Consider the following 14,724-nt stretch of genomic DNA (forward strand, 5'->3'; position numbering starts at 1 on the left):
ACTACCGCATTTATTACGCCGAGCACTAACTTGAGCGTCAGAGTGTCTTTGCAGGCACACCCCCCTTTCCCTCCTTCGGACCACCCGGATTGGAACAAGAAAACGGAGACCGAAGATCTGACCCGTCACAACGAAGATAATTGAAGTGTGTATCCTCAAACAGGAACATTTGGCGCCCACCGTGGGGCCGAGAAGACGTTTTCAGCCCCTTCCGAACTCTGCGACTGAGACCAAGACATGGTAGAAACCTGCAAAGGACAATCAACAACAACTCAACCGATTCCTAATCCCGATAGCAACCCCGTCATGACCAACCAAGAACGCTACCCGTATGGAATGCCTCAAACCGAACCTGAACCTGTGATACAAGAGGTCCGGCCGAACACTAACCGAGACCAACCTGACCTCCAAGATGACTTGCGTGCTTTACGAGAGGAAATGGCCGCTATCCGAAGGCAGAGAGAGGTCGACGCTAGGGAGTTGGCTGAACTGCGACGACAAAATGCCGAGCTCCGAGGTCTTAACCAAACAAATGTGTCGTCAACCCCTACTCTCCAAGAGGAGTCGGCATATCACGCCCCGACTGACCATGTGACCCGAACTCCCGTCAGCTCATTGATAGCCAACAAGGCCGATACCACCACTCACTCCCTAAGGCATCCCTTTTCCCGAAGAATAATGGAGGCAACCCTGTTAGACTATTGGAAAAGCATGCCGATCGAGAAGTACGACGGATCATCCGACCCCGAGGAACATTTAAACGTTTTCCTGACCCAGGCAACCCTCTCCACTCAGGAAGACTCGGCTTTGTGCCGAATATTCCCCACATCGCTGAAAGGAAGAGCTTTGAGTTGGTTCACGAGACTGCCGAGTGCCTCCATTGACTCGTTTGGTGAGTTGTCGTCCCAGTTCACCTTGCAGTTCGCAACAAGTAAGCCGTACAAGACGACCTCATTAGCCTTGGCCGGGGTCCGTCAGGAAAAGAAAGAAAGCCTAACAAGCTTCATGGACCGATTCAACAAGATTACAATGGAGATTGGTGATCTTAATCCTGCCGTGGCATTGGATCGGCTGAGCACGGCCCTCAGGCCGGGACCATTCGTGAACAGTTTGTGCAAAAAACCACCCGTTGATATGAATGACCTCCGACGAAGAGCCGAGAAGTATATGCAAATGGAGGAACTGGCGGAGACCCGAAACCAGGCCAGGGCCGAAGAGGGTTACGGCCGAAAAGAGCCAGGCCGAGAGCCCCTGAAAAAGGCGAATGCCGAGTCCCCGACCACTCGACCGCCGAGAGGACCACGTTACACTGCCTACACCCCTCTGAATACGAGCAGGGTCAAGGTGATGGAGCAGGCCCTCGCTTCCGAAATCCTTGCGATGCCGAAAAGGGCAAACACTCCCCCGAGAGCCGATAAGGCGAAAGCGTGCCGGTTCCACCGAAACAGAGGACACTCGACCGAAGAATGCTCGGCATTAAAAGACAAACTCGAGGACCTCATCAAACAGGGCCACCTATCAAGCTTCATCACCCCCCAGGACCACCAGTTGAGGGGGAGTAACCGCCACCACTCACGTGAAGCACCCCCACCAAGAGACCGACGCCGCCGATCCCGGTCAAATGAAAGGAGAGACCAGTCAAGACATTCTCGAGAAGACGATGCCCGACCGAGAAAGATAATAAATACAATAGCCGGGGGCTTCACCGGGGGAGGTTCTACCTCTTCGGCGAGGAAAAGACACCTCCGGGCAATGCGGTCGGTAAATAGTGTGAACCAGCCAAGAGTGCCCAGGATGCCACCCATAACCTTCTCCGACCGAGATTTCCGGGGGGTTGATCCTGTTCAGGACGACCCCATGGTGATTTCCGTCGAAGTACACAACTGCATCGTAAAGAAAACTTTGGTTGATCAGGGGAGCTCGGCCGACATATTGTACTGGAATACATTTGTACAGCTCGGAATTCCTGAGGAGAGCCTAGAGCCGTACCAAGAGCCACTGGTAGGCTTCTCAGGCGAAAGGGTGATGACGAGAGGGTGCATCGACCTGTATACCCGATTCGGGTTCGATCAAAAGCCTTCCCAAGAGATCAAGATCCGCTACATCGTGGTGCACGCAAACACGTCGTATAACATCCTACTAGGTCGGCCCTCCATTAACGCCCTCGGGGCGATTGTCTCGACCCCCCACTTGTGCATGAAGTTTCCGTCGAGAGATGGACAAGTGATAACCGTACATGCCGATCAAAAAACGGCACGAGAATGTTATCTCTCCAGTCTCAAGGTACGACCAATGTCCGACTCCCCAAGGACGAAGGGTGTGAATGTAGTAGGGCAGTAGACGACGGAAGACATCGAACTCGATCCTCGGTTAGGCGAAGAAGAACGAATCGAGCCAACCGAGGACCTCAGACCTTTTCAACTAGGCAAAACACCCGAACAAAGCACAAATATGGGATCTCAGTTGAGCGAAGCCGACTCAAGACGAGTCAAGTGCGTTGTGAGGGATAACCGAGACCTATTCGCATGGAGGGCATCAGATATGCCAGGGATAGACCCCAAGTTCTTATGCCACCGGTTAGCCGTTTGCTGAGACGCGCGACCCGTCGCGCAAAAGAAAAGAAAGATGGGGGAGGAGAAGCGAAAAGCTGCAGACGCCGAGGTGAAGAAGTTGTTAGAGGCTAAGTTCATAAGGGAAGTCAGGTACACGACTTGGCTAGCTAACGTAGTTTTGGTAAAAAAAGTCGAATGGAAAATGGAGAATGTGTACCGACTACACCGACCTCAATAAAGCATGCCCCAAAGACGCCTATCCACTCCCTTGCATCGACCGACTTGTCGACGGAGCGTCCGGGCACTCTATCTTCAGCTTCCTCGACGCCTATTCCGGCTACAATCAGATAAGGATGCACCCTTCCGACGAGAAGAAGATGGCATTCATCACTGAAAACGCCAACTTCTGTTACCGAGTCATGCCTTTTGGATTGAAGAACGCCGGGGAGACCTATCAGAGGTTAATGGATAAAGTATTCCAGGGACAAATCGGTCGAAACATCGAGATCTACGTGGACGATATGGTGGTCAAGTCCAATTCTCTCACCGAGCACATCACGGACCTAGCCGAAATCTTCGGCGAACTCCGCAAGCATAACATGAGGCTAAACCCCGAGAAGTGTACTTTTGGGGTCAAGGGAGGCAAATTCTTAGGCTTTATGCTATCAGCAAGAGGCATAGAAGCGAACCGAGACAAATGTCAGGCCGTGCTGAACATGAGAAGCCCAAGCAATCTCAAGGAATTGCAACGCCTCTCTGGGAGACTAGTCGCCTTATCACGATTCCTCCCACGGTTAGGCGACAAAATTAGCCCGATGACAAAGCTCATGCGGAAGGCGTCGGCCTTCTCGTGGGACGAACATTGCGAAGCAGCTTTCACAACCTTGAAGACGACTTTGGCGACACCCCCGACCCTTACGAAGCCTGACCCTCTCAGCCCAATACTGGTATATTTGGCCGTGTCCGAGGAGGCGATCAGCTCGGTTCTGGTGCAGGAAAGAGAAGGCAACCAAGCTCCCGTGTATTTTGTCAGCCGACTGCTACAAGATTCAGAAACTCGGTACCAATTGATCGAAAAAGTGGCGCTCAGCCTAGTACACACTTCCCGACGCCTACGCCATTATTTCCAAAGCCACCAAGTTGTTCTACACACCGACTGCCCCATCGCTAAGGTGTTAAGGAAGTCCGAACTCGCCAGAAGAATGATGGCCTGGTCGATAGAACTCTCGCAGTTTGACATCACCTTCAAACCGAGGGGACCGATCAAGGCTCAGTGTTTGGCCGACTTTATAAATGAACTTCACCCACAGGGCCAATTCGAGGAACCATGGTGGACCCTCCATGTGGACGGATCCTCAAACAGGCAGGGGAGCGGGGCAAGAGTGATCCTAGAAGGGCCGAGAGGGATAACATTGGAACAATCCCTGCGCTTCCGGTTCAAAGCCTCGAACAACCAAGCCGAATACGAAGCTTTATTGGCAGGATTAAGACTGGCCGAGGACATGGGTGCATCAAAAGTCAAATGTCGAACCGACTCCAAAGTGGTGGCCGAGCAAGTTGGTGGAAGCTTCCAAGTAAAGGATCACAGCATGATAAAGTATTATCACGCTTATCAAAAAATAAAAGCGGGCTTTCAGGAGGTGTCGGTGGAGCACATTCCACGCGAAGACAATGCCCGTGCCGACCAGTTGGCTCGGCTCGCCGCAACCAAAAAGCCGGGGCACTTGAGAACGATAATCCAACAAGAGATCGACCGCCCCAGTGTCGACGCAGAAGTGGTGGCAAACGTCAATGCCGGCTGCGCTGATCAGGACGATTCTCAAAACTGGCGAGCCGAAATAAAAGAGTTCCTTGTAAATGGAAACACGTCGATTGGTCCGTCCGAAGCCAAACGGCTAAGAACCCAAGCCGGAAGATACGTTGTCATCGCCGACCAGTTGTACAAACGCGGTTTCTCTACCCCGTTACTCAAATGCCTAAACTCCGCCGAGGCTGATTATGTGACGAGAGAAGTGCACGAGGGTATATGTGGACTGCATTCGGGAGCAAGGACAACCGTTTCCAAACTCCTACGAGCCGGGTACTATTGGCCGACTATGAACACCGACTGCGCTATGTTCATAAAGAAGTGCCTGCCATGTCAAAAGCATGGCAATTTGGTCCATCAGCCGGCCGAACAATTACATTGCATTCCCCCAGCATGGCCGTTCGCCACTTGGGGTGCCGATATACTTGGACCTTTCCCGGTCGCCAAGGGCCAATGCAAATTCCTCATCGTTGTCGTCGACCTGTTCACCAAATGGATCGAAGCCGAACCCTTGGCGTGTATCTCGGCCCATCAAGTCCAAAAGTTTCTATGGAAGAATATTATCACCCGTTTCGGTGTCCCACGCACTCTTCTGACCGACAACGGCCTGCAATTTACCGACCGAAAACTAAACGAATTCCTAGCCGGCTTAGGAGTGCAGCACAAGGTCACATCGGTCGAACACCCGCAAACGAATGGTCAGGCCGAGTCAGCCAACAAGGTCATCCTCTCAGAACTGAAGAAACGTCTAGGGGAAGCAAAGGGAGCATGGGCCGAGCAGCTACCCGAGGTGTTATGGGCATATCGATGCACCCCCCAGTCAACCACACAAGAAACACCTTTCTGGTTGGTCTATGGATCCGACGCGATGATCCCAGTGGAAATCGGAGAACCGTCATTCCGCCGAGCCCACTTTGACGAAGGAAGCAACGAAGCCGAACTCCGAACAAACTTGGACATGGTAGAAGAGGTTCGCGACCGAGCACTAGTCGTGGCCGAGGCCACCAAGCAACGCTACAAGCGAAGATTCGACAGCAGGGTGAAACCAAGAGAATTTCGAGAAGGAGATCTCGTTTGGAGAGCCACAGGTGAAGCAAGAAAAGATCCGAGACAGGGGAAGCTCGCCTCAAATTGGGACGGACCATTCCGCATCCGACACAACCTAAACAATGGAGCTTTCAAGCTATAATACCTATCAGGAGAACCTATTCCTAGGACATGGAATTCGACACACTTAAAGATGTATTACAGCTGATGTAATGGTGCACTTTTTTCCTTGACCGACTCTTTTTTCCCTAAGGAGGGTTTTTGGGTCGGCAAGGTTTTTAACGAGGCACTTCATTAATAAAAGTTCAGAATTCTTCATATCGTGTTTTTATTCTATGTCTAGGCCGAGCACTACACCCAAATACGGCGGGCCGAGCAACACTCGGCCGACGACAACAAAGTGAACTCGTGCCTAACAGGTTTCCCTCCCAAGTACCCTCCTCGGCTAAGGACGTACCTAGGCCGAGCACTATCCCCAACCACGGCGGGCTGAGCAACACTCGGCCGATGACAACAAAGTGAACTCGTGCCTAACAGGTTTCCCTCCCGAGTACCCTCCTCGGCTAAGGACGTACCTAGGCCGAGCACTATCCCCAACCACGGCGGGCCGAGCAACACTCGGCCGACGACAACAAAGTGAACTCGTGTCTAACAGGTTTCCCTCCCGAGTACCCTCCTCGGCTAAGGACGTACCTAGGCCGAGCACTATCCCGAACCACGACGAGGCCGAGCAATACTCGGCCGACGGCAACAAAGTGAACTCGTGCCCAACAGGTTTCCCTCCCGAGTACCTTCCTCGGTTAAGGATGTACCTAGGCCGAGCACTACCCCCAATCACGACGGATACTCGGTCAACATTCGAGGATGCGCCTAAGCCAAGCACCACGCACGACCGCGAAGACGCCAACCAATATCCGGTCGATTACGGAAAGTGCACTCGTTCCCCAGGTCGAGCACTACGCGCGATCCGTACCGAGCCCGACCAATCCTCGTTTAATCATACGAAAAACACTCGTGTCCTATGCCAAACACTCCGAACACACCGCATCCAAAGTAAATCTCGAGTAATCGTTCAAAACACGTAATTGCAACCGAACACTCACCAAAACAATACACCCGGTTAAACACACGAAATACGCACTAATCATCACTAAACATCACCCATACAGGTCGGATTATGTCTACATTACTAGGCACTATAAACATGCAAAAAATCAGTATCTTATAGAAATAAGAGTATGGCCGACCAAAACGGCTACTTACAAAAAATCTAAAATCTACCGGCACCGATGGCCAAAAACGACAAAAGGAACTTAGGGCCCGGTTACAAAAAATAAGTAATCCTAAACTGTCAACGGGCTGATCCCTTAAGTAGCTGCCGAGCTTCCAGGATTACCTCCATCGCCTTCGCCAACCACGTCAATGATCGGATCTTCATCCTCAGCTGGTTGCAAGGGAGCTTGGACGGAAATACCGTGACGAGGGGCCTCGGCATCGGGTTGAGCCCCTTGGGGGAATTCAGAATAGCTCATAAACTTGCCGCCTAAAAAGTCCCGGCCAACATCGAACTGAAAGTCAGCTGGAACCTCGCAAAAGTGATAAGTCTGCCTCACCGCATGCCGGAAGCCGGCATCATGTTGCTCAAGTATCTGCTCGGTAGCTTCGGCTTCGAACTTTGCGGCCGCCTCTTTCAACCGAGCAATCTCGTTCGTCGACGCGACAGCGTCGGCCTTCATTCTTTGTACGACCAACTTCAAGTCGTCAGCCTCCCTTCGGTGGGCGTCGGCAATCATTTTTAATTCTTCAGCCGACCCGGTTAACTTGGCGTTCGCAGCCAACGCCTCTTTTACTGTGGCCTTGGCCTCCTTGAGTCGGCCATGGATCCTTTCCTCAGACACGGCATGCTTGTTCATGACATGCTTCGCAACAAGGGAGGTCCGAGTATCGAGTTCGCAAAACAGCTTATATGCGGCCTCGGCAGACATGGCCTCCAGGTATTGCAGTCCGCCCCCAGTAGCAAGATCCAAACCGACCAAATTTTTGGTCTGCACGTTCGGGGCAAGGAAGTTGGAGCCGGCGACAACAGCTGGGATAGCGAAGTTGCCGCAACCCGATTGCTCCAAAGACAGCTGCTTGGCCCGCTTGGTAGAAGAGCTCGGTCTCTCCAGCTCTATATTGTGCTCGGTCGCCCTCACTCGGGAAGTGCTTCCTTTCTTTTTGGGGTCGGCGGCAGGAATCAACACATGTGAAGGCTTATCCCGAGCCATCCTCAGAGCCGACCGCGCCGGGGGAACCTACCCACTACCCTTTGCATCCTTCGCCCTTTTCGCGAGCATGGCGGTCACGTCTAGTTTACCTCCGGCCATTAAACCTGCAACGAAGTAAATCTTAACATCAATTTAAACTGATTAAGTAACCGAATCCTAGAACGCATACCTAGCAAGGCCGTCTCAAAATGAGACGTTTCAAAAATGTCCAAAAGGCCTCGGACAGGCAAGCCTTTCGGTAGCTGATCTAACAAGTCCACGATCTCCTTGTCCTCGGCAGGGAGTTTAGACGCTGACATCGCTTCATAACGCGTCGGGCGCTTCGTCCAATAAAAGGGAAATAGCGGTTCGCCTTCTCGGTCATAAAAGCAATTCTTCATCTCCGACCCCCAGCGAACCTTGAAGAACCCGTCTTTAAACCCTTTGTAGGAAGAAGTGAAGGCTCGGAGAAATCCTCGCTTCGGCACCCGAGACAATGACACCCACTTTGCCAGTTTACTCGGGCGACTGGTATAATAGTAAAGGAAAGCCAGGGGTCGGGGAGTCAGACCCAAACACAAGCATAAATTCTGAAACGCCTGCATCGCGGCCCAGGCATTCGGGTGCAATTGAGTCGGTGCCACATTGAGTACTCGGAGAACCCCCATTTGAAAATCGTCAAAGGGTAGTTGAACACCGAGGTCTTCGAACCAGCACATGTAGGCGTAGAAGTAATCGTCTTCATCGTCCCCCGACTCCAAAAACACGAAGTCAGTCTCCGGGCCGTCGTCCATGCATGCCTCGGCAAGTAGGGGAAACTGATCCTCCCCACTCCCGAAACAGTTCTCCAAAGAGACAAATGTGTCTAATAGCCCCTGGTCGGACAACTTCGAAAGATAAATGCCGACCTCCCCGTCGACCCACTCGTAACCAGGAATCTCCACAGTTCCGTAGTCGATCCGTGCTCTTACCCGAGTACTCGGTCCAACAGCTCTCTTGCCTCGTGCATCGCCGACCACTTCCAGTTCGTCCCCGCTCACATCAACTTGCAACGCTTGCTGGTGCGGTTGACCGACTCGACCTAGACCTCGGTCATCCACCTCGGTTGCCCGTGCCAAGGCCACGGCCAATGTTGTCGGAGGCGATACTTCGACCACCTCATCCCCGCTATCCTCTTGTTCGGGGCGATCGGAAGGGAAGACAACTTCGCATTGCAGCGGGGGTAACCTCGATATTTCACTTGAAGTCGACCCCTCTTTGTCTGATGAAGCGCCCGACGCTTTCGAAGACGTCCAACTCCTAGCCGAATCGTAACCTTTATCCATTTATTGCTAAAATTAAAGAATACAAAATTTTACCTTGCTCGGGTGGTTCGGAAGAATATGATCTTGGGAGAGCTCGGAAAATTTACAGCGCGTAAATTTTCACATCAACACCCCTATTTATAGGCAAGGTAAATCAGGGGAGGTGAAAAGACGCCCCCGGGCCACAACCGTTCGATCTACATCATCCAACGGCCCAGATTTAGTAACCGTTGGGCTTGTAACCGCTAGGGCCAACGTGGCAAGACACACCTGCCGAGGCCTCGGTCTAAGTCATCAAGATTCAAAGCCCCAGCGCAGGAGGCCTCGGCCTGACCTCACATGGCCAAGGTCTCGGCCAGGACCGCCTGAGGTCTCGGCCTAGACATCGCTCGCAAAAGACCTCGGCTAGAGCTCATGGTCAAGGTCGACCCAAGCATAATCAAGACGACATCGAGATACGCCTATACCGACCCCTATTCCTCGACAACGAATACCACGTCACCATCTTCTCCGTACCGTCTTCGTCTTTTCTCATCCTTGACGCTGCGGGGGTTGTATACCGTATGGTGGCCGAAACGCCCGAATACCCGAGATCGTTGACCGTATGGTGGCCGAAACGCTCGAATTCCCGAGATCGTTGCTTATGCCGAGTACCCGAACCCACCGACCACCCCTACATGAGGTGAAGCGGGTCGGCGGAGTCGGCCGAGTATGTCGACATCATCTAGATGGTTACGGAGAGATTAATTAATATAATGCACAGGATTAAACCCCTAATTTTCCGGGGCCCAGTCCCTAATTGCAGCCCAATAAGAACCACTATAAATAGGACCCCAACGAGGTATGTAATTAATTCTGAACTACCGCATTTATTACGCCGAGCACTAACTTGAGCGTCGGAGTGTCTTTGCAGGCACACCCCCCTTTCCCTCCTTCGGACCACCCGGATTGGAACAAGAAAACGGAGACCGAAGATCCGACCCGTCACAACGAAGATAATTGAAGTGTGTATCCTCAAACAGAAACAATTTTTATGTTGCTTTTGGATATATATAAGTTTATCGATTTTGTAGTGGCTTTCTACTGGTTAGATTTTAGCCAATATATGATATTTCTTGATTTTTCGTATTTTAAAAATTAAAGTAAATTATCAATTTGGCATTCAAATTATTTGTGGTGAACCCCCTCTTAACCCCCTCTTTCAAAGTCTTGCTATTTACGTAATAATAATTTATATCACATTTTTTTATGTTTATTTCTTTTCATAATAATATTGACGGGGACTATACTGTGAACAACTAGTTCATATATAGTTTATTGTGGATGTACCTGTCTGAGGGCACACTCCTGTTCTTCCTGGTGAAAGGGGGACCGAATAAGAGCTCTGACGATGTCTTCAAAAGTGGGGGGAGGTACCTGCAAAAGGTACTCCGACGCTCAAGTTAGTATATGCACGAGTATCTAGGTTAAAAATGAACAGTGACATACCTTGTTACGTGTGACCTATTTATAGCATCTGACATGGGCCTGAGCGTGATGGGCCCTATCAGATGTTTACCAAATTAGGTAATACGGTACTAATTGGTCGTTTAGGCTTTAATCATATACTTACCTTTCTTGACTGTGATTACTTGTTATGACTCGCCTAACCCTTCGGCAAGAGGCCGAGCCGTCTAATCAATACTAGTCGGAGCGGCAAATGACCGAACCGTCCAGTCCGTACACGGCAGCCTGTATACTTCCGGTATGTTCTATGTCGGCACGGCACCTGACCGAGCCGACTCGATGAATGATGATGGTCCATATTTGCATTAACCAGCCTGATGTCGGTTCTCGGCCTCATGCCGAGCCGACGTTAATGATGATGCTTGTACGTGGCTATGCATGGGTGTCTGACGAAATGGCACGTATTGGTCAACGTGACCGATAGGGACCTTCCGGTACAGTGGATATTGAGTTTTTTTTTTTAACTTATGTGGTTAAAAATTAATATATCTTATAGGAATGAAATCTTGTTGCAGGGTGGAACATATATTCACCTTCCCCGCAAGAATTCGACATATTATTTATTATATTTTAAATTATAAAATTAATTTATTATATTTTTGTAAAAATGACATTTTTATTTAAATTATTTGTTATATTTTTATGAATATAATTCATATAATATTTCAAAATTAATAAATATTTACAGACATGATTTTACTAATTACATATTATTTTAACGTAAATAAAAATCAAACTCGAGATCGTTGGTATTTAAATTATTTAATAACTTTATTTTGTATATGAACATAACATATACAATTAGGCATGGTAATGGGACGCGGTGAGGGCGGGTTTTACGTTTCCTACTCCTGTCCCTGTAAATTTAAATCGTCCATGCTCCTGCTTCCGATACTCGCTAAGAGTAAAATCTGGGTCTCTATTCCCGTCCTTGGTGGGGTTCGAGTTTCCCCGCCCTGCCCTCGTCCCCGCCTCTATTTTTTTTCTTCTTTTAAATAAATATGAACAATTTAAAAAAATTAATAAAAAAAAGTAAAATAATATAAATTTTTACATATAAATATTTTTAATTTTAGTTTATATATATAAAAATAATTTTTTAATTATATTATTAAGCAGGATGGGGGCAGAGGCGGGTATGGGGACGGGGGCGGGTGGGTATTAACATCCTTGTCTCGCCCCCGATTTTATCAATTGAGAAAAATCTGAACCCGAACTCGAACTTAATAAATATGAGTTTTTCTCATCCAAATTAAAACGGGTTCAGGCAAGTAACTACGAGGGTGTGTTAGATTGTCATGCCTATATACGATGCCCCCATAATCAATGACTCATGTAAGAAATGGCACTGGAAATCCTTTATTTAAGGAATTAGCTGGAGTACGAAGTAGATATACCCGACTGTGGAAGCTTTTACTTCAGGGGCTCCATCTAAGTGATTGATCGAATTTGTAATAATATTATTAAGAATATAATAATATTATTTATTTTTTATTTGACAAAATATTTTTATTATCTTTTATATTTTTTATTATAAATATTTTTATAGGGAAATATTTTGTTTTTCTTTTTATGATCTTAGATCTTCTATTTTAAGCAAATTATTAACTAACATAAATTAATTTTTTTAATTTTTTCTTTTCGTTATATAATTTTTCTAACGATTTTAAAGTTATAAATAATGGTATTTGTAATAAAATGAATTTATTTTCATTCTTTTATATGAATTTGATTATAAATTGATTTGAGAATCAATAATGATTATTAATATTTGTTGATAAGAAAAACATTTGTACATTATATAAGAGATTGACATATTAAATTCTAAGTAACATTAATCAAATTTTTTTTATATTTTACGACAATTTTTCTTATATTTTTTTTTCATCTCTTTGTGACTAAATATAATATTTTATTATTTTTAATTTTCATTGACTATTATTGCCTTGATAAATAATTTAGTGAAAATTTTATTTTTATTGACAATTATTGACTATTATTATCCAAAATAATTGTTGAGTAACATAATTTATTTTAATTTAATATATTTTTATAACAAAATTAAAATACTTATTTATTATTAAACATATCCTCTAAAAATATTTGTGAAACATTTTGAAAATAAACAATTATAAATATTTTATATAAAATTTTGATATTTATATATTTATTAAATATTTTTTTTTTATATTTGACCCTTGTTGTAATTTAATTCAAACTTCATTCTATCCATAACTAAAAATTAATTTGGTTATTTATTATTGAAAAAAAAAACTAATCTAAACTCGTGCAGAATATGAATATATGACTTTTATTAGGTAAACATCATTTTAATGCATACAAAAATCAAACATCAAAACATCATGTCAAGTTGTATATCTTTGGACTGAAATTTATTATTATAATATACTTTTATTATATTTTTAAAATACTTTATTTATTTGATTATATTTTTTTTATTTGTCTCTTTCAATTAGTATGTCCTTCCATATTCAATTAATTGGACATGAATTATTTTGTACGAGACAAGGCCCACTTGTTATCAAGTTGGCAGGATTCACATGAGGAAAGTATAACCTAAACGGTATCCATTTTCTTAAATTAGGAATTAATTCCCGATAAAGTGCAGTGAATTTGAAATCATTGGTGTTTTGGATTCAATAATTAAAGTGTGGTTGTATTTTTGGTTTAGTTCTTAGATACAGGTGGTTTTTTTCTTTTCTAAGGAGTTAGGGAAGCTTGGTGACTTTTTGAAAATATATACTATGATATAAATATATTTATTATCTTAAATATATAATTATTTAGAAAATATTTAACTTATTACTTGACTAATTCTTCTTATTTCAATTGTTATATGAATTGAAAAAGTTACTTTTAGCTATATAGATGATAAAAATAAACTTAGGAAAAAAATTAACAAAAAATAGATTTTTCATTACATATTTAATTTTATATTAAGAGATTAGTTAAAAGTTGATACATATTTTATATTTTAAAAATGATATTCATAAGTTACATATAAGCGATATGATATATTTAATAAATTTATTATTAAAAAATTGGCCCCCTCTTTTACATATTTTGAATCTGTCCTGTACATCGATGTTTAAGTGTATCCTGTATTATGGTTAAAGCAAAAAGTGTATCTTGTATTTAATGATAATAAACATTTTTCTTATTAAAAAATAATTAATTCTTCATAGGGGAAAACAAAGAAGTTATATGAGAGGGAAAAAATTAGAAAATAAAAGAGAAAAACGGTGGAAGAGGCATTGGCTTTTTTTTTTTTTTTTTTTTTTTTTCTCTTGTTTGTCCTTTGTTACTAAATAAAAATAAAAATGAGTGAGAAGGAAATGGGTGAAAAGATAATGGAGTGAATTTTGTCTTTTTGATATTTATTTTTTTGTATGGATTTTATTACTTCATTTATGCTCTCTTTTTAGTGCATGTTTGGTTTTTAACTCTAACGTGAATTTTCACGTTTGCTTGAAGCAAAAAATTTTTGCTTCCACATAAAATTGATATCTAACGTGGAGAGAGAATGTAGAATCATGTTTCAAAAGCTAATCCAAACATGTACTTAATTGTTATATATGAATGGATGTTAGCTTTTTGTGTTTTACTTTTTTCTTATACCTCACTTTCACATATTTCCTTATGACCGCTGTTAACCAGAAGAAAACTCATTTTTTATTTTTGACATCTTCAAAATAAATTAAGGAGGTTAATTAGTTGTTTCTCAAGCCTATGGTAAAATATTTTCTTAGAAGGAATTGAGAGTTTCAATTATACCTTTAACAATTTGAGAAGAAAGGGAGGCAAGTGTGCCCCAATTAAAGATGGAATTAATATCAAGGGATCTATGTCCCTAATTAAAGCTTCTAATTATGACATTCTTTTTTATACATGATCGTGGTTAATTAACATTATGTAATAGGTAACGTTATTTCAGATTGTCAATTAACCTTTATACAAGGAAGATCTATTTTTGATGGAGTTGTGGTTGCCAATGAGATTATTGAGGAGATTAAAAGGAAGAAAAGTAAATGTTTGCTTTTTAAAGATTTTGAAAAGGCATATGATTCAGTTAATTGGGAGTTCCTTCAGTACATGATGGAAAGGATGGGTTTTCCGTTAAAATGGAGGAAGTGGGTTGCTGAATGTGTGAGCACTACAAGAATTTCTGTCCTATTAAATGGCAGTCCCACTGGTGAGTTTGGGGTTGGCAAGGGACTAAGACAAGGAGATCTGCTTGCTCC

At 44.6% G+C, this 14,724-nt stretch overlaps 1 protein-coding gene across 1 annotated transcript; it reads left to right on the plus strand.

The window, feature by feature from the left end:
• The first annotated feature begins 237 nt into the window (after window positions 1-237).
• LOC145954052 (uncharacterized) lies at window positions 238-2,340 on the plus strand. Its single transcript, XM_083067724.1, has one exon. The coding sequence runs from the start codon at window positions 238-240 to the stop codon at window positions 2,338-2,340; it is 2,103 nt and encodes a 700-aa protein (XP_082923850.1).
• Window positions 2,341-14,724: the final 12,384 nt, after the last annotated feature.

Source organism: Cajanus cajan, chromosome 2, assembly GCF_000230855.2.
Source record: "Cajanus cajan strain Asha chromosome 2, NIPB_CcT2T_4, whole genome shotgun sequence".
Taxonomy (NCBI): Eukaryota; Viridiplantae; Streptophyta; class Magnoliopsida; order Fabales; family Fabaceae; genus Cajanus; species Cajanus cajan.